This window comes from Epinephelus fuscoguttatus, linkage group LG4 (genome assembly GCF_011397635.1).
Source record: "Epinephelus fuscoguttatus linkage group LG4, E.fuscoguttatus.final_Chr_v1".
In the NCBI taxonomy this organism is placed as follows: domain Eukaryota; kingdom Metazoa; phylum Chordata; class Actinopteri; order Perciformes; family Serranidae; genus Epinephelus; species Epinephelus fuscoguttatus.
In genome coordinates this window covers 3,958,609-3,978,552 of record NC_064755.1, presented here as the reverse complement: position 1 = coordinate 3,978,552, position 19,944 = coordinate 3,958,609, and the positions used below count along the sequence as shown (strand labels likewise).

Sequence of the window (19,944 nt, the reverse complement as noted above, 5' to 3'; positions counted from 1 at the left end):
ACTAACTATGTTAATTTAAGCCTCAACTGTAATTTTTGACCCACAAGATTTGCATCCTGCAATTTGGTTTTTGTTGACCACTGCATTGTTTTTTACAGTAACAAAACTATCTTTCGTATCACTTTCTCCATCTGGCGATCAATAACGTAACGTCAGTTCTTCATGGTTCTCTCCTGCAACTTGACTGGATGGTGTCAGATTGGTTCAAACAAAGTGGATCTGAGGAATTAGAGCATTGACTTTCTGGGAGTAAATAGTGTTAATGTTAGCTGATTCAGGAAATTAGGGTAAATGTATTGATTGGTGACACACTTTTTAAATATACCTTTTAATCTTTGGGTTTGGGGAAATCATATATTTTATAGTCAGCAGGCTCAAGTCACAACTCACTGGTGTTGAAGTCCAAGTCAAGTTGCAAGTGTTTTTTCTCGTTGAGTTGTTGAGTCGTCGAGTCGTCGAGTCATCGAGTTGCTGAGTCGTTGACTCAAATCCAAGTCATGTGACCCATAATAATTCACATTAGTTCAATTAACAACAGTGGCCAGCACAAAAATCTGGACCCCCCCATATGAAGCCTCAGTGGGCCCCTCTCCCCTTAAACCATCCATTGTCTCCTATTTACAAATAACTGAATCAGTTCAGGTTACTCTCATCACTCAGTCACATAATTTTACAGTGGTCACAGAACATGTTGTAACACCTGCAGCTGATCATGCCAATATTAAACCATTCTGAAATACTGCTAACAAGTTGGGTTCACAAGAAATTTGTCAACAGCTGTTATTTTTCCCCACTTCTGTCTGTTTTAGATACAAGAAATTGTCTGTTAAATAATTTATTTTGTGAACAGCAATAAATTATTAATTAACAATTGCAATTTTAAGAGTTGCTGAACAAATGTCAGGATTTCTGATAATTTCCAGGCTTTCTGAGTAGGTGGTTCCACTTTCCCCCTCATTACTATACCTCTGATTAGAAACAAATAGAATGAGACGAGATGAAATAATGATTATTTGTTAAAGCATCAAACCTAGCTCCTAGTGCTTACCGAAAGTTTCATTTGCAAATGTAAATAAACTTTGGAGTTACATGATGAAGGAGCTACTGTAGGCTAACACTTCCCCCTACAACCAGTATTTATGCTAAGCTAGGTTAACCACATCTTAGATATATCTCTTTTCTGGACACACAAAGATAAACTCATATTGATCTTCTCCTCTGAAAGCAAGCTGACTTTCCAAAATATTTGAATATTATTCCTTCAAGTGAGAGGTGAGGAGAAAAGCAGTTATAACATTTGTACAAAGTGTCAGTCACTGACCGTGTCCAGAGGGCAGTTGGTATCACTGAGGTCCAGATGAGACAGAGAGTTAGTGCTGGACAAGAACTTGAAGAGAAACTGCAAGACACACACACACATAATGAATATCTATACTGTGTGGTATGTGTTTCAGATGTTTAGGCATGCTTTGCTGCAGAGTGCACAGTCAAAGTGTTGCTGAAAAGTCAATTTATTGTTATTCTCACAAGTCAGTGTTACCTGGGACATGTAGAACATCCATCCCTACACATCCACCAGGACTTTCAGCTCATGAGGTCATCAATAAAGTGTGCCCCTTTTAATTTTGCACATATTTCTTATAATTTTCATTTATATTTATCATTATTTATTATGCTTATTAAGATGGTGCTGCTGTTGCCAGCTGCAGTCCTGTCTCTCTGGGTAAACTGTGCTTACATCTTGCTTTCTTTACACTATTTGTTCACTTTTTTGAACTATGAACATTTAACTGCACAATGTGGAGCTATGTTGAGAATGTGACAAATAAAAACTCTGAAACTTGAAAGTAAAACTGTATAAAGCTTTAGTATATGATTATACAGTTGTGATCAAACTTATTCAACCACCATTGCAAATTAGGTTTATTTGCAAAATGTATAAACTTTCAGCAGTTTGCAATGAACAAATCAAACAAGAACAATTTTTATAGCTCAACACAATTAATACTACAAAAGGTCTCTCCAAATTCAACACAAAATGCAACTTTTAATGACTACTGCTGTCTCAAAATTATTCAACCCCCTTAATAGAAGCCCTCATAAGTGCACACATTTGCAAATCAGATGTTGTCTCAAGCACACCTGATGCAACTGATCAAGGGCTTCATTAGTTGCATCAGGTGTGCTTGAGACAGAACACATCAAATACCTGGACTGGCTAGGGGTTTGTTGATTGTGACGTTTGATTGCATGTTGAGAAATATGGCTAAGTCAAGAGAACTGTTCAAAAAGAGAAAAGAGATCATTGCCTTGCATAAAAAAGAAGGGTACAAAAAGACAGCAAAGGCACTGAATGTTCCTAAAGATACAGTTGGAAGCATAGTCCACAAGTTCAAAGTTAAAGGAACAGTGGCTACACTACCTGGACGTGGCAGAAAGATGAAGCTATCAATGGCTGCCACCTGATCCCTGAGGAGGCACGTGGTAAAAAAAAAAAAAAACCTTGAGTGACTGCAAAAGACCTGCAGGAAGACTTAGTGGCAGCAGGCGCTGAGGTTTCACTTTTCACAGTAAGGTGCATACTAAATGCTGAAGTTCTCTATACCCAAATTCCAAAACGTACACCACCCACAAGCAAAAGAAAAGTCAGCTCCAATATGCTCAAATGGGATTCTGTTCTGTGGAGCAATGACACAAAACTGGAACTTTTCAGGCCTATGGAACACCGGTATGTTTGGAGGAGAAAGAATGAAGCATACTCTAAAAGGAACACCCTGCATACAGTAAAGCATGGTGGTGGTTCGGGGGTGCTCTGGGGCTGTTTTGCTTCCTCTGGCACTGGAAACCTGCAGCGTGTAGAGGGCACGATGGATTCAATCAAGTATCAGGAAATCCTAGGAGAAACCATCATGCCGTCTGTGAGGAAACTGAAACTTGAGTGTCACTGGACCTTCCAACAGGACAATGATCCCAAGCATACCTACAAGTCCATCAAGGCTTGGTTTCAGAAGAAGTCCTGGAAAATTCTGGAGTGGCCATCACAGTCACCTGACTTGAACCCAATAGAGAATCTCTGGCAAGATTTGAAGAAGGTGGCTGCAGCATGCAAACCCAAGAATATTAGTGAACTAGAGCTCATTGACTATGAAGAATGGGCTAACAATCCTAAGGAATGCTGCCAGCGGCTGGAATCTCGCTATGCCTAATAGTTGAATGGTGTTCATTATGTCTTTAGTTTATGATAATGACTTTAGTGTTCTTCTATCTCAGACATGTTAGGATATTACATACCTTGACATGTTTCGCCGGAAACTTCCCCCTTCCTCAGAAGTGTGCATCATGTTTGCAGCAGCTTAAAACAGTAAAACGGTGCTCTACTAAGTACTAAAGACACTTATCATATAGGGGTTGAATAATTTTGAGACTGCAGTAGTAAAAGCGATATGTGATGAATTGGGAGAAATCACTTGTAAATATCAGTTGTGTTGAGCTATTTATATTGTTCTTGTTTGATTTGTGTACTGCAAAAAGCTAAAAGTTTGTACATTTTGAAAACAAATTTTATTTGAAATGGGGGTTGAATCATTTGGATTGCAATTGTAGTATAACATACAAAAATTACTAGATATCTCCAAAAATTCCCAGTTACAGCTCCACCTCCGGATGTGTATGCACAGTTTGTGTATTGTGTATGTATCCACATGACATGAACACACAGAGAGCAGAGCGTACCGTGGCCTCCTCAGTTACCAGACTGCCGGGGTTATCTGACAGGTCGAGGCGGGTCAGAGATGCTGAGAACAGATGAGTGGAGGATAACACCTGACTCAGACAGCCCAAACCTGGAGACAGGCAGATCACACCATGAAGAAACAGCCATCATGATGGTGGAGGAGGATCACAGGATGCAAAGGCAACGTTGTGAGAGAATTTCATTTAGTTTGAAATGACACTGATAGTTGCAGGATACAGATTTACACCGTCCAGGTGACATCCAACTTCGTTTAATGTAACCTCCACCTCCACCTCTCTCTCCACACTGTGCATCCTCCTAGTTAATAAAACTACAGTGACAGATGGACTAGGGTTGTAGTGGTATACTGGTTTCAAGCAGGGGCAATTGCTAGCAAGGGAGGCTGAACCTCCCCTAATATTTCATAGAAGAAATGGTCAAATATGCACTATTGAATTTACATTAAAATAAGAATTTACATTGCATTAAACGTGTGCTAGGATGAGTTTCACATCATGACTATGATGTTGAAACATCAGCCGTTTATCACCAGTTTTCAAACGTGACCTCCCTCTCGTACATTCTTGTGTCAGCACAGTGGACGCGGAGCCTCCAAGCATTCCTATGAGACAGAGCTGAGCAGGTTTTTTTTTAAAGATATTTTTTTGGACATTTTACCTTTATAGATAGGATAGTCAAGCATGAAAGGGGGAGAGAGAGAGGGGGGATGACATGCAGCAAAAGGCCACAGGCTGGATTCGAATCCGGGCCGCTGCGGCAACAGCCTTGTACATGGGGCGCCTGCTCTGCCACTAAGCCACCGACGCCCCTGAGCAGGTTTTTTTCATGCAGCAAAGCGAGACAGTCATTGGATAAATGCGACACTTCCAGGGAGGCTCAGCTTCCCTGGGACCTAATGGAGCGGAAGGCGGGAAAGGACGCACGGTGTATGCATAATGATTGCAGAAATCGTCTAAAAGGCGGAACCCCTTTGTGACTGACAGCGCTTCGCATTTCGAGCTCAGTCCCATCCGGATATTTGCGAGTCTTCTGACAGAGTGCCGTCCAGAGTTCCTCATTTCCATACGCCATATAGCTCATTTTCACCGTTTGTACAGTACAGTTCAGGTGTTTAAACCCATCTGAAAATCTTTGAGGTGTGTTTTGTTTTGGTTTTATAGCATGACTGTGGTTGAAGAACAGCTCCAATTAAATGTTCCTTTTTTTAGTTACTGCCTCGCTACAATATGACAAATTTTATCATGTAAACTTAAAGTGAGCTTCCCCTGTTTATGTATATGTATACATATATATATGTATGTATGTGTGTGTATATATCTATCTATCTATCTATCTATCTATATATATATATATATATATATATATTTATATGTATAGATATATATATACATATAGTGTGCATGCATGCGTGCATGCATACCTTTTGCAGTCATGGATACCCGGGACAGAGAAAGGTGCTTGAGTCCTTCAGCTAAATTCCCCAACTCTTGACTGAGAGCTATGACACCTAGGAATGAAAACACAACACGCACACACGCACACACGCACACACACACACACACACAATATAGTATACAATATAGTCCAGCCCAGTGTGTATACTGATGGTAACAAACCTGTTTGTCGTTCTAAAGTACACCCTTTATGCACAAAGAAATATTACATTGTTAATGTTTAAAAATACAGAACTGATATGAATACAGTCACCAGTTCTTCTTGTATCACATGTGCATATAGACCGTTTTCACAGGTGGAATTCATGACATTAATGATGGCCAGTGGTGAACAATAACATTGTACATTTACTTAAGTATTGTCCTTAAGTACAGTTAAAGTATTCGGTATTTGGTTATGCGGTGTTACTATGGCTACAGCAGCAGATGGAGATTAAGATTCCTCACCAGATCACCAATGGCCATACAACAAGTCTATGTTTGAAGTTTTTCAGATGACATATGATTTCTATCATTTTAAATGTTTTCTGTTTGCCACGCATAAATTTCATCAAGGTCTACAAGACTTCGCCATCTAACCTGAGAAATTTTGGAGTATGTAAACTTTTGCTTTATTCCAGATGAATATTAAGCTGTCTGTGCTTGTAGTAGTTGCAGTTATTGTGCTATGTTCGATCAAACAACTGTTAATGAATTTGCCCGCAAAGATGTCGTTCACTGTTAGAAATATTTTTACTGACTGTGTTCGCTGTGGATTCACGTAGGACCTGGTGTGTGTGTGTGTGTGTGTGTGTGTGTGTGTGTGTGTGTGTGTGCGCAATGCATTAAGATTAAAAACAGGTACTATATATACTGAAGTATATTTAAAAGCAAGTACAGTACTTTAACACAAGTAATAATTTGACTCAGCTCTTTCACTTGTATCGAAGTAATATTTGACAAGGAGTATCTGTACTTTGACTCAAGAAATAGAGTTGTGTTCTTTGGCCACCACTAATGATGGCCACATTCCATTTAGTAGGGCCAGTTCCAGGTCTCTGGCACTGTGCATTACATTTACATGCACAGTTGAGTCGTGCTATGGTTGCAGCTCAACCAGACCATTTAATTGGACTAATGTCCTTGTACCAGTATACAAGCATGGGAGAGGGAACGATTTATTGACCGAAATATATCCAACTTTACTACAATAGATGGTGATACTTCCCCTTTCATCCTGTTAGTATTGGACCTTTTTCCGGTTGACCTATTACATCACAGACTAAACAATTGAGCGTTGTCCAGCTGTTCGGCCACTTTTTTTAAACAGGTCGCCATGCTGTTTTTTCCTCGTATCCGCGTATTTTAAAATATATAACTCTTTCAGCAGACACAGCATGTCTCCTCGTTTGTCCAAAAATGCATGGGTCTGGATGTAGATTTCACCATGTTGTTACCAGCTTCTTCTGTTACACATTTAATGCTTTCAACTTCCGGGTAAAGCCCAGGGTTGAAACTGTGGAGCATGTGCAGAGTGCCTAAGACAGTTTAGGTCCAACTGACTGTATATATGCATGAGTAATTTGACTCCCAATTGCATTATCTGGGTGCGTTAGTCTGACTTTGAGAATTCAATCTCGTTCAACGTCAGTCGGACAAACATGTTAACACCTAAAAGTCCAGTTTTAGTCAGACTAACACAATAAATCAATTTCCTCCAATGTCATGTAAATGTACTGATTGACATGGGTCACTAAGACACTGCATGGAATGGAGCCATCATTAATGTTGTTATTTCCACCTGTGTGTCTCCTGATTTGACAAGTCAAAATGTCTACTGTGAAAAAATGTCTGTTTTACAACTAATAATATGTCAATTGTTTTAGTATCATTGAAGAAAAACAGTGTTGTGATGAACCAAACCAAAAATAACCACCTGGCTCAAGGTGGAACAAGAGCAACTAAGTGCATACTCTGCTTATACCACTCACATATGATAGATAAAGAGCCCACCTTTGTCTTCGATTGGATTGCCTGAGAGGTTGATGGATTGCAGGGTGGAGGATTCATGCTCCCGCAGGGCAGCTGCCATTTTGAGTGCAAAGTCCCTGCAGCACAGTAACAAGGTTCTCAATCGCTCCCTGTAAACTAGACTTTAAATTAAAATTGGACACAGCCTGCTTAGATTTATATGTGGAAAATGTTGTTTAAAGTATTTCCCTTAGTTACAACAAACCATGTGGTCCAGTGTCTCCTAGTCCATCTGACAGAAACAATAGCCCAGAAACATCACAACATCAGAGAATTTATGGCAAACCTTCCTCAAGGAAAAAACTCATGTTTGAGATGAACATAGTACTTGGGGTCCAAGCCTCCAAAACACTACAATGACTGGCAAAGAGCATCAAAAGGTCTGGAAAATATCAGCTTGAACTGGTTGTTGCACTGCCAAGAAAGTTGGGCCCTTAGTATTGTCAGATTTCAACCTTTTTCACAAGCAGACAAGTCTTACACCGAGGACGCTGATGGCAGGCTGATGGCATGGCTCTGCATAAGGGTACAGAGGGCTCTCCACCACTGCATCCTTAGGTCCCTTTAAAAAATATTTGGCCATATCAGGGCCCTGGGCCTGCAGCCTAGGTCAGACTGCGTAAAGCCTCCTTCTAATTATAAGAATTTAAGAATCATCTTTACAACTTTAACTTTTATCTGACACAAATCCACTTTAAATTGATGCACACATTCAAACTAGGGATGCATGCCATACCATACGGCCTATTTGTGTTTGCATTGTGAAGTACTATAATTTCATTGTTTGATTTATATGCATTTATAAAGAACATTTCCTTTAAAATTGGAAAAGCCCTTAGGAAAATAATAATCCAAAGCCTTTTTCTAAAGGTGTTGTTTTAGCTTGTGGTGTTTTAAGAAATTTGTAAAACAGATGTAAAAACCTGTTTTTAAAGCCCTCATGATGATCTTCAGTGGTCAAAATATGTTGGCTCTTTTAATGATTTAGCCACTACAATAAAGGGTTTTTAATACATCCTTCCTTGTTTTATATATTTTTGGAGTGCCTAGATTGCTTTTGAGTGTATCCTGTTGTTTCTGGTCCTCCATGAGCAACCAGTTGTCTCTCTCTCTTTTCCTAAAAAATCTTTAAATCGGTTTGACATATCGGCAGAAATCGGCAACTTGGCTGATTCCAATATTTCATTTTAAGCCAATACCAGCCAATACTGATTATCATGCATCCCTAATTCCAACAGCTACCTAGTCCTACTGAGGCTAATTGAGCAGCATCTCTACAGAAATGGAAAGCTGAGCATCTCATACCTGTTGGGGAAGTGTTTACTTGCTTGCCTACCTTGCAGTATGTCACTGCACACACTCACACACAAACTCACAGTTTGAGTCCACTGGCCTCTAGTGAGAGCTCCTTCAGACTGGGAGATCTGGACAGCAAGAAAATCAGCTGCTGCTGGATGTCTACGGACTAAAGAACAAAGACACAGAGACAGGCATTCCGAAACAAACTTTCAGTCTGGTTCCACACAATGTGTGTGAAAACTCTTCAGCACAGAGAAATGTGGCGATACATCTTCCATAGAGTCACAATATGCATGAATTCAGGGACTAAAGTAGTGGAGACTTTATCAGCCTTCTGGTGGGATGATGCTTTGGAAGCAATGAATTCTTCATCTTTCTGTAAATGGTTGGTACTTCAAAGTTCAGCAGAGCAAAGATAATGGTACGTATTTGCCCTGATGTTGCTGCCCTGCAATCTGACACATAAACTGGTCTCACTTTGAAGGATGGTCAGATATTTCCAAGTCTATCTTAAATACATCTTTTTATACAGTATATCTCAATACTCTACCTTCTTGTGTTACTATTCCTTAGCTCTGCAAGAAATGCTATCTGGGAAAAACTTAACACTACAACTATAGAAGATACCCAACTGATTTGTCTGACTCAGAATGCTAAAGTATAACTTCAGCTTCAGCTAAACCAGGATTATAGATTCATCCCCCATTTATTAGTGTATCAGGTTTCAGAATGAATTACTGAATGGCCTGAACGGAGCGGAGGAAATAGCCTCGATTAAGCCCTTGAAAAGGTTTGTTAGATGTGTAGTAGGCAGTTGTATAACCACACATCTACCAAGAGTTAATCATGTGTATGTACCACATACTCTCCACATTTACATTGCATCACCTTTTGCACACAGTATAAATTGATTCTATTTGCATACGAAACATCTTTTTTAGTCAGTGTGCAGGCAATTTTTCTATGAAATGGGATTGTGGACTTTGTTAATATTCAACACCATCTTCTTTATGGGCTTGGATTCAAACCATTAACAACAAAAGAACACAAACAACAGAGTTTACCAGTTTGAGTTCTTTGCAGTAGATCTTGGTGAACCACTGGTTGAAAGACAGAGCTGCTACTGCTAATGCCAAGTCCCTAAGAGCAAAGGAGAAGAATTTAAACAGTATGAAACAGAGGTAAGTTACGTTTGCACACTGTACTGTATCTTACCTGCTGTCTAGGTGGCTGAAGTCCAGCAGATTGAACTCTCTCCAGTTGTTAATGTAGTAGATATTGTCAACATCCTGTGGAAACAGTCAGCCATGCCTGATTGAGATATACCATTGCTAACATTCACTTACTGATAAGTGTAAAGTATCACTTAAGTAGTTCATGGTGAAATAAGCCTTTGGAAAGTTTGGTACATGTCGCCTGTAAAAGTATTTGATGTTGCAGTACAGTAGTGGCTTACCCACTGAATCTCCTCTCTGAATGGCATTTCATTGAAATCACACAGAGCAGCATAGGTGTCAGAGAATCCTCCTGCAGAACAAACATTCAAACACAATCTAATACTTCTACTATCTAATCTTCAAATCACCATGTGTTAATAACAGGTGACGGTGGCTGATCAGATAATCCGTTAAGAAGCTGACAGCGTCACTATCAGCTTTATTAGAGTATGACAAGGGATCATATAGTGTAAAATGAAGGGTTCATACCACAGGAGCCAGGTTGACTATCCAGCTGCTCTTCTATCACACCAGTAAGTGTGAGGAGTCTCTGCTGGAGATCTGGAGGAATCATCTTCAACAGCTTTCTGAAGATTGGAGGAAAAGAAATGCACTGTTAAAGACTGACATACAGTATATAACAAGACAAAGAGCCATTCTAACAGCTCTGTGAAGCTGTACAGTGGTGCTTTTAGTTAAATGCTAACATCAGCATGTTACACATTCATACAGTGACAGTGCTGACATGCTGATTGAAGCCATTTTCCGTAGTGGCCAAACAGTGCCATTGGGCACTGTTTGGCCACTACGGAACAGTGCCCAATGGCACGTGATGCCATATATGTATATATATACTTTATGTGTATTTCATTGTGTGCTTTGTTTTCTTGGTTTTATTATTTGCTATTTAGCTGCACCAGGACCTGAGTACCTAATTTCGTTCCTTCATATATGTATATATGTTATAAATTAATAAATAAATTATCATCATCCTGAAACAAAATATTTGACAAACTGAACCTCTGATGTGATGTTTCCCCTAGATGAAAAATCAGGGGGTCAAAGTAATTACAATTCATCCTGAATTTCTGACCAAATTTCATTATAATTCATCCAATAGCTGATGTATTTTATTAAAACCACAAACATAAAAATTAGAATTACTATCTTGCATTTGTATGCCTCCTCTAATCAGTCAAGTTGCAGCTGACATCCATGTCTGTCCAGGCTGATATGTAACCTTGACAGGAGATAATGCTTCAAATACAGACGTTGCTGCAAAGAAGCTACAAATTCTTCTTCTTCTTTTTTTTAAAGGACTTGCTTTCCATCAGATACAAAGAAAAGCCAAAAAAGTGTTTTTTGCAGAACATTATAATGTCACAGTGAAGTTGACCTTTGACTTTTTGGTTATGAAATGCCATCACTTCAACATTTTATCCTATATCAATGAGTCCAAGTCAACATTTGTGACAAATTCGAGTTTATTCCCTTCAAGGCTTTCATGAGATATTGCACTCATGAGAATGGGATGGATGGACAACCCAGAAACATAATATTCCTGGCCACGGCTGTCACCGGCACAAAGGCATAAAAAAAGTCAGAGGATCACATGCCATTTGGATTTATCTTCTAGGAAACATTTAGACACTGACCATAAAGCCATGACATAATGTGACATTTGCCTTGGGGGTGGTGCTAAAGGAAAGTTCATGAGGTCATCAATATCAAATGGTTTTATGTTGATGAGAGCACGAATATGCTTGATGAATTCCATAGCAATCTTCATATTTTGATACTCAGAGAGGTGACAGCTCACAGAAGAAATGAGTGAGTGTAGACTGAATGCAGAAGCTTCCATACAGGTCTCCCTAAATGGTTTGAAGAAAATGATGTGAATCAGACTATGGCCTTCACAGCTACCAGATCTCAACCCAGCTGAACACCTATGTTACATGTTGGAGTGACGTGTTAGACAGCTCTCCCCTCCACCATCATCAAATGAGGGAATATGTTCTGGAGGAATGCTGTTCATCCCAGTCCCTCACAGTTGGAGAATCCATGACAAAGAGCACTGGAGCAGTTCTGGAGGCTTGTGGTAGAACAATGACCCAAAAGAGGAATACAGTATATAAAGACTGAATTTTAAATTGTGCACATAGAATATGAGCAAGTAGCCTATCTGCTCATTGTGTGCATTGAGACATGTAGCAGGTGGCGGAGTGAGCCTCACCCTGGAGATGAATCAGGAAAGACCCTCTTCAGTGAGGCGGTCATGTGACTGATCATGGCCTCAAGATCCTCAACATGCAATACACTGAAAGACAGAGTATGTCTGTCTGTCTCCAACACAATCTGCGAAACACACGATATCAAACATGTATGATGCTTACTCTCAGTTAAAACACAAACCAAAGCTTATTTTTTAGCTTTACATATATAGACACTGAAATATCTACTCTAACAATATGTCACAATAATTACTGCATATAGTTTTCCAAATAAGTCTTTTCTGTTTTGAATGGCTTCCTGTGCTTTACTGAATAAAGAGACAGGGTGAACAAATGGAATATAATTTGATTAATACATACAATCAAGTAAAAGAAAAACTGTATTAAACATTATAAAGAAATATGGATTTGATTAAAAAAAAAAGTACCTGTGTGAGACTGTGAATGTTGATGGAGCAGATCTCCAAGTAGCTGAAAGTGCTCTCCACCTGTACACACAAACACACACACACACACACACACACACACACAAAGAATAAATGAGAGGAAGGGGGGTAAATCAAATTTCTTAAAGGCCCTTTATTTTTTTTTAAAAAAAGGCCGTTTTAGTGACTATGGTGGTTAAAAGCTTGCCAAGATCTATCACTCCATTTTGGTTCGATGTGCTCGGATTTCAAGATTTCTGCCTCCATCCCCATACAATGAAAGAGGATGGTATTAAATTTGGACTGCTCTAAGCATGGAAAAAATCATTTGAATAGTCAGCAGCAGCTTCTCTGTTCAGAAACAGTGAGCATGTGTACACAGGGGTCCCACACATTTCTTTGAACAAAATTTCAAAACTTTTCCTTGACTTTTTAGGGGCCTATAATAAAATTCCAATGACCATTCACAACGTTTAACTTTATAGTATACTTGACTCCAAATGGTAATTATAATATTATAGGCAGTCCGCTAACAGTAGGGGAGTGACAGCCGACCGGCCCACGGGTTAACTTGTTCGAAAAAGAGAATGCTGCATACTCTCAAACTACTCTGCTCTACGCACTGGCACTTTAAAAATGCAGTACAATTTAAAAACAGTAGTAGGTAAAAGGCATGGAATCTTTTGGAAGTCATGACCCTGCATGTTAAATCACACAGTCACAACATTATTTTTCTTGCCCCACTTGCTCAGCATTATTCAGAAATATCAGATTCAAGTCAAGCTAGCTGGCATACAGTGAGGGAGAGACAGAACATGGGAAGAAAAGAAGAAGCGTGCATGAATTTGGGAATCTTAGGGTAGTGAAGAAATGGCCTGCTTCACTCTGCCTCTGATTGTCTTACCCTGACATTCATACCCGAACCCTAACCAATCCCATTCTCTTGCCTAAACCAACAAATCCAAACAACAAATGCAATGAGTACTGGGCAATCATAGAGAACATAGGAAGGGTCATTCTCTTGCTATCCTAGGATCTGCAAATTTGCAAACTGCACATGATGGTAAACAAAATGTAATGCACTGATGCATATTAGAGCTACGTTACATCAACAGCTACAGAAAATAAATCCAGCATTATCTTGCATTACGTGGAAGGTTATCCACGCATAATATTACTGTAACAGTTTCATCCGACACAATAAATTCCATGATTTTTCCAAAACCTTCAAGGATTTTATTTATTCTGGGACACTCACTTAGCTCACCTGGCGAAGCAGGTACCCCATGGGCAGGGCCTATTTCTTTTGCTGCAGCAGTAGTAGTATGGTACATTGGTCAGTTCCAATGTACTATGTACTAAATGTGTGATTATTAGTGAAAAACTAATCAACACATACAGAAGTGTCTATTTAGGAGCTTACTGTATAGTAAACACTTCTAGAAAACCTACTGTATACTGATATGAAAGACTTTTGTTTATCACTAATGTACATTTAAGAGTCTGTGGTGACTGTAAGTAGTTCAAATGTGCTGTGGAGCTTTGGAGTGTCATTGACTACAACACCCATAAGCCTTCGGGAACATTTGGCAAATTGCTGGCACTCCGAGAACCGTCACCTTATCGTGGCGGAGGAGTTTGAGTGCCCTAATGACCCTAGGAGCTATGCTGTCGGGGACATTTTGCCCCTAGTAGGGTTTCCCATGGCAGATTGGTTCTGGGCGAAGGGTCAGACAAAGAATGATTCAAAAGACCCTTCATGATGGATACAAACAAGGACACGTGTACCCGGCCCAGAGGGTTACCGGGGCCCCGCCCTGGAGCCAGGCCTGGGGTTGGGGCCCGTGGGCGAGCGCCTGGTGGTCGGGCCTTCGCCCATGGGGTCCGGCCGGGCCCAGCTCGAACCGGCTACATGGGCTCGTCCCCCTGCAGGCCCACCACCCGCAGAGGGATCCAGAAGGGTTCGGTGCAATGTGGATTGGGCAGCAGACCAAGGCGGGGGCCTTGGCGGTCCGATCCTCGGTTACAGAAGTTGGCTCTTGGGACATGGAATGTCACCTCTCTGGCGGGGAAGGAGCCGGAGCTTGTGGAAGAGGTTGAGCGCTACCGGCTAGTTATAGTCGGCCTCACCTCGACACATAGTTCCGGGTCTGGAACCCTAGTCCTTGAGAGGGGATGGACTCTCTCCTTCGCTGGAGTTGCTCCGGGTGAGAGGCGGAGGGCCGGGGTGGGCTTTCTGATAGCCCCCAGACTCTCTGCCTGTACATTGGAGTTTACCCCGGTAGACGAAAGGATTGCTTCCCTGCGCCTTCGGGTCGGGGAACAGGTCCTGACTGTTGTCTGTGCTTATGCACCGAACAACAGTTCAGAGTACCCACCCTTTTTGGAGTCCCTGGGACGGGTGCTGGACAGCGCCCCGACCGGGGACTCCATTGTTCCGCTGGGGGACTTCAACGCTCACGTGGGCAATGACAGCAGGACCTAGACGGGCGTGATTGGGAGGAACGGCCTGCCCGATCTGAACCCGAGTGGTGTTCAGTTATTGGACTTCTGTGCGGGTCGCAGTTTGGCCATAACTAACACCATGTTCAAACATAAGGATGTCCATCGGTGCGCGTGGCACCAGGACATCCTAGGTCCAGGTCAATGATCGACTCGTATCATTTGACCTGCAGCCATATGTTCTGGACACTCGGGTGAAGAGAGGCGCAGAGCTGTCAACTGATCACCACCTGGTGGTGAGTTGGATCAGATGGTGGGGGAAGACGCCGCGCAGACCTGGCAGGCCCAAACGAACAGTGAGGGTCTGCTGGGAACGCCTGGCAGAAGAACCTGTCCAGATGATCTTCAACTCCCACCTCCGGGAGAGCTTCAACCGCGTCCCGAGGGCAGAGGGGGACATTGAGTCCGAATGGGCCTTGTTCCGCTCTGCCATTGTCGAGGTGGCGGTTGTGAGCTGTGGCCAGTCGCGGCGGTAACCCCCGAACCTGCTGATGGACACTAGAGGTGAGGGGAGCCGTCAGGCTGAAGAAGGAGGCCTACAGGGCATGGTTGGTCTGTGGGTCTCCGGAAGCAGCGGGCCAAGCGGAGCGCAGCGGCGGTGGTCGTTGAGGCAAAAACTTGGGCGTGGGAGGAGTTCGGTGAGGCCATGGAGGAAGACTATTGATCGGCTCCAAAGAGGTTCTGGCAAACTGTCCGGCGCCTCGGGGGGGAAGGCGGCAACTTGCTCACACTGTTTACAGTGGGGGCGGGGAGCTGCTGATGTCAACTGGGGACATTGTCGGGCGGTGGAAGGAATACTTTGAGGAGCTCCTCAATCCCACCAACATGTATTCCAGTAAGGAAACAGAGACGGGGGTCTCGGGGGCGGGTCGTCCAATTTCTGGGGCAGAAGTTGCTGAGGTAGTGAAACAACTCCGAGGCAGCGGAGCCCCGGGGGTGGATGAGATTCGTCCTGGATATCTCAAGGCTCTGGCTGTCCTGGCTGACACGCCTCTGCAACATTGCGTGGACATTGGGGGCAGTGCCTCTGAAGTGGCAGACCGGGGTGGTGGTCCCCATTTTCAAGAAAGGGGACCAGAGGGAGTGTTCCAACTACAGGGGGATCATACTCCTCAGCCTACCCGGTAAGGTCTACTCCAGGGTGCTGGAGAAGAGGGTCCGGTCGATAGTTGAACCTGGGATTGAGGAGGAGCAATGTGGTTTTCGTCCCGGACGCGGAACCGTGGACCAGCTCTTTACCCTCGCCAGGGTGCTGGAGGGGGCATGGGAGTTTGCCCAACCAGTCCACATGTGTTTTGTGGATTTGGAGAAGGCTTACGACTGTGTCCCCAGGGGCATCCTGTGGGGGGTGCTCCGGGAGTATGGGGTTGGTGGCCCCTTGCTAAGGGCCATCCAGTCCCTGTACCGAAGGAGCATGAGTCTGGTTCACGTGGCTGGCAGTAAGTCGGACCTGTTCCCGGTGAGGGTTGGACTCCGCCAGGGCTGCCCTTTGTCACCGGTTCTGTTCATAACTTTTATGGACATGGACCCCCAGCTCTCACTGGGGCGGTTCGCAGCCGAGTGTGAAGCAGCTGGGATGAGAATCAGCACCTCCAAGTCTGAGGCCATGGTCCTCAGCCGGAAAAGGGTGGATTGCCCACTCCAGGTCAGGGGGGAGGTCCTTCCTCAGGTGGAGGAGTTTAAGTATCTCGGGATCTTGTTCACGAGTGAGGGTAGGATGGAGCGGGAGATTGACAGGCGGATTGGAGCGGCGTCAGCAGTGATGCAGGCGCTTAACCGGTCCGTTGTGGTAAAGAGGGAACTTAGCCAGAAAGCGAAGCTCTCAATTTACCGGTCAATCTACGTTCCAACCCTCACCTATGGTCATGAGCTCTGGGTAGTGACCGAAAGAATGAGATCACAAGTACAAGCGGCCGAAATGAGTTTCCTCCGCAGGGTGGATGGGCTCAGCCTTAGGGATAGGGTGAGGACCTCGATCATCCGGGAGGGACTCGGAGTAGAGCCGCTGCTCCTCCACATCGAGAGGAGCCAGTTGAGGTGGTTCGGGCATCTGGTAAGGATGCCTTCCGGATGCCTCCCTGAAGAGGTGTTTCGGGCATGTCCAACCGGGAGGAGACCTCGGGGCCGCCCCAGAACACGCTGGAGGGATTACATCACCCGGCTGGCCTGGGAACGCCTCAGGATTCCCGCGGAAGAGCTGACGGAAGTGGCTGGGGAGAGGACTGTCTGGGCTTCTTTGCTGAGGCTGCCGCCCCCGCGACCCGGACCCGGATAAGCGGAGGACGACGAGTACGAGCTGGCACTTTAACTGGCTTGAAACTACAGGTATTCTCAGTGACGTACATTCCTTCAGCTCAAGCCCTGGTTGGCTATGGAGGCTTACAAACAGCACTGAAAGCTGTATTGGCTGAAATGAGGTGTCAATGTAAAGGCCAGTAGTTTGCTTCCATTTTGAGATACGCCAGTCTGTTTGTTTATATGCAGAACAGGGGAAATTATGGATAATATGTAGAATGATATGAACGTTTGAAGCGATGCAACAGCAGTTCATGGATATCTATGGATGTAATAATGCGTTTAATATTTCACTGGATTTTGATTTACACCTACTGGCTAGTCGGATTTCGAAAAGTTTTTAAGGCTCAGAGATGTCAAACAATTTCACATAAATGTACAAATTAGAGAGAAGTCCTGAAAGTGAAAAAAAAAATACATGTAGCGTAACTTTGCCACCTTTTTGCAACACCTCGGTAACCCCAGTCTTGCAATCTCTCATTTTGTGACACATGGGAAGTCACATGGGAAATTTAACAGTTTAACAGATCAAAACCAGTGAGAAAAATCAAACCCAGACATTTCAAACTTTTCATAAAATGTGCAAATTGGTGTAGTTGTTTTGGTTAGATGTGTTTTAGAACAGTTGTGATTTACCCTGACAGGTTGCTTGTTTATAACCAGGTAACCTCTCCATAGACTCAGCACCTAAGACAGAGGTATGAAACAGACAAGAAGTTAGATATAGGACTGCCAGACTCCGAGCTCCCCCCACAGGAGCAGCATTCGCACATCTGAACAACAGTCCAAATGTACAAATTAAATTCTTTTGGTGCAAACATTTTTGGTAACACATTCTAATACTGATCAATGCACTGTAAAAATGTTGAACCTTTCTGACTCCTCTACTCCTCCCACCTATATACCAACATAAAATCAATGCTTGGAAATTTAAACTGTTGTATTAATCTACTCTTTACTTGTTACCTGATGTTACCAATTTATGTTGCACTTGCAACAGCTGGCCAGTGGGTGGCAGAGTGTGGGTTGACTCCTGCACAGGTCCAGTTTTAAAAACCCGCACCAACCTGTACCCATGAAGCTCAATACCAGACCTGACCCGTTACCCATCATTCTGTCTAAGTCAAAGCCTCACCCGCCTGCACCCATCAATAAAAGTCCCACAACCCGACCCGCACCCGTGATTAAACACACACAGGCCACAGTCACTCACATTACGCTGGCTTCTCCGTTCTTGAATTACAAATGCAGCAGAGGAAAAGTCTTTCACTGGCTGCATTCGATGCCGTGATGGCAGAAACATTCCCTACAATCACTGCCAGGTCAGGACACATTTTAGCATGCTTCTTCCACCACCATAAAACCTCAAAATAATGTTACATTCTACATAAAAGCTTTTTACCAAAAATATATTAAGATGTAAGCCCTTTGTAATGACTAATCTTTTATACAAGTAATATTCATACTGGTTTAAATAAATAACTCGACTGTATTTCCCAATCTTTGCTGAGCAACAGTGTGAACTGTGTGAAAGGAATTAAAGGCCTGTCCCACATAGATGCCTGTCCAAAATAAAGGCCCACTGAGTTCCATGAGGCTATTAATTGAAGTTTTACAGTAGATATAAACAGCTCATTCTAAGGTAAGAAAAACACAATGATTCTTATTTTCAGATGATTCTACACTAGAAAAGAAATAGTTATTATATTTCATTTATGCTAATATCCCATAAATCCCCATATCCCATATATCCCCCAAATCGTCATTTGATGCTGAGATATCATATCTATTTTGCAATTAAACTCTGGTTTCTATATACTGGAAGCATAAGAAACCTAAAACCCCTGTTTAGACGACAACGATTTCTCTAAAAACGGAAAAGTCTGTCCTTTGCGTTTTAAGAAACTTCTGCGTTTATATGACAACATTACTGAAATGATACCCTTTCACACGGAGCCGCAAAATCAACTGGAAATGCTGTAGTATGCATGCCAGGCCAATGGGTGGCAGTGTAAATCTGCAAAGCAACACCACGGCATGATGCCATGCGCCTGCCCTAAAGCGCCTTCCTCTACAACGCGGTGATTATAAACCAAAACAAAGAAGACACAATGGCGAAAGCATGCACAGATAACTTTGTCTGCATGGATGACGAGGTGGAGTTGCTACAGCTAATGCGCATGTGCGAAAAGTCTCCATTTTCAGAGGAACTGCATATTGCAAGTTTACATGACAACGGAGATGCTGCCGTTTCCAAAAAGTTGCACTCTGGAATCCGTTTTCAAAATGTTGCGTTTTCAGGCACCCAAAACACCGCTGTCGTGTAAAGTTTACCGTTTTCAGTTGAAATCATTGTCGTATAAACTGAGCCTTAGATAGAAAGAGTTTATTGTTATAGAAGGAGAATTGTCCATCACTCACCACAAACCTGTTGGCCGACCTCCCACATGGCTGACTGGAGTGGTTCAGAACGACAGGCGTCACCAGACAGACTCTGTGAGGCTTCAGCAGCTCTGAGATCTGATCTGCTCACAGACACAAACAGGACCACTGTTACCTGGAGAGGCTTACTCAACTCAACTATCTTTCATTGTGACTGCTGCTGAACCTTCATCCTTTTCTGTCCTCTGCACATACTCAACAGGACTTGACAATGAAGCGTGACTTGCTGGATCAACTTAGACACAACACATGATTCAGCAATGAAATGAAAGAATTAATTTTAAGGTTAGCATGGTTATATTTCCATGACACTGA

General features: G+C 42.8%; 1 protein-coding gene across 2 annotated transcripts in view; it reads right to left on the bottom strand.

The window, feature by feature from the left end:
- Positions 1 to 19,944, bottom strand: part of carmil2 (capping protein regulator and myosin 1 linker 2) — a 108,496-nt gene that overhangs the window by 83,264 nt on the left and 5,288 nt on the right. For both annotated transcript variants that reach the window (XM_049574393.1, XM_049574394.1), the window contains exons 2-14: positions 19,609 to 19,712; positions 17,824 to 17,874; positions 12,394 to 12,453; positions 11,968 to 12,089; positions 10,224 to 10,321; positions 9,974 to 10,044; positions 9,733 to 9,806; positions 9,582 to 9,657; positions 8,595 to 8,683; positions 7,201 to 7,295; positions 5,175 to 5,261; positions 3,733 to 3,842; positions 1,322 to 1,399 (exon numbers count right to left, since the gene is read on the bottom strand). In XM_049574393.1, the coding sequence (XP_049430350.1) occupies positions 1,322 to 1,399; positions 3,733 to 3,842; positions 5,175 to 5,261; positions 7,201 to 7,295; positions 8,595 to 8,683; positions 9,582 to 9,657; positions 9,733 to 9,806; positions 9,974 to 10,044; positions 10,224 to 10,321; positions 11,968 to 12,089; positions 12,394 to 12,453; positions 17,824 to 17,874; positions 19,609 to 19,712 (1,115 nt within the window). The remainder of the gene's footprint in view (positions 1 to 1,321; positions 1,400 to 3,732; positions 3,843 to 5,174; positions 5,262 to 7,200; positions 7,296 to 8,594; positions 8,684 to 9,581; positions 9,658 to 9,732; positions 9,807 to 9,973; positions 10,045 to 10,223; positions 10,322 to 11,967; positions 12,090 to 12,393; positions 12,454 to 17,823; positions 17,875 to 19,608; positions 19,713 to 19,944) is intronic.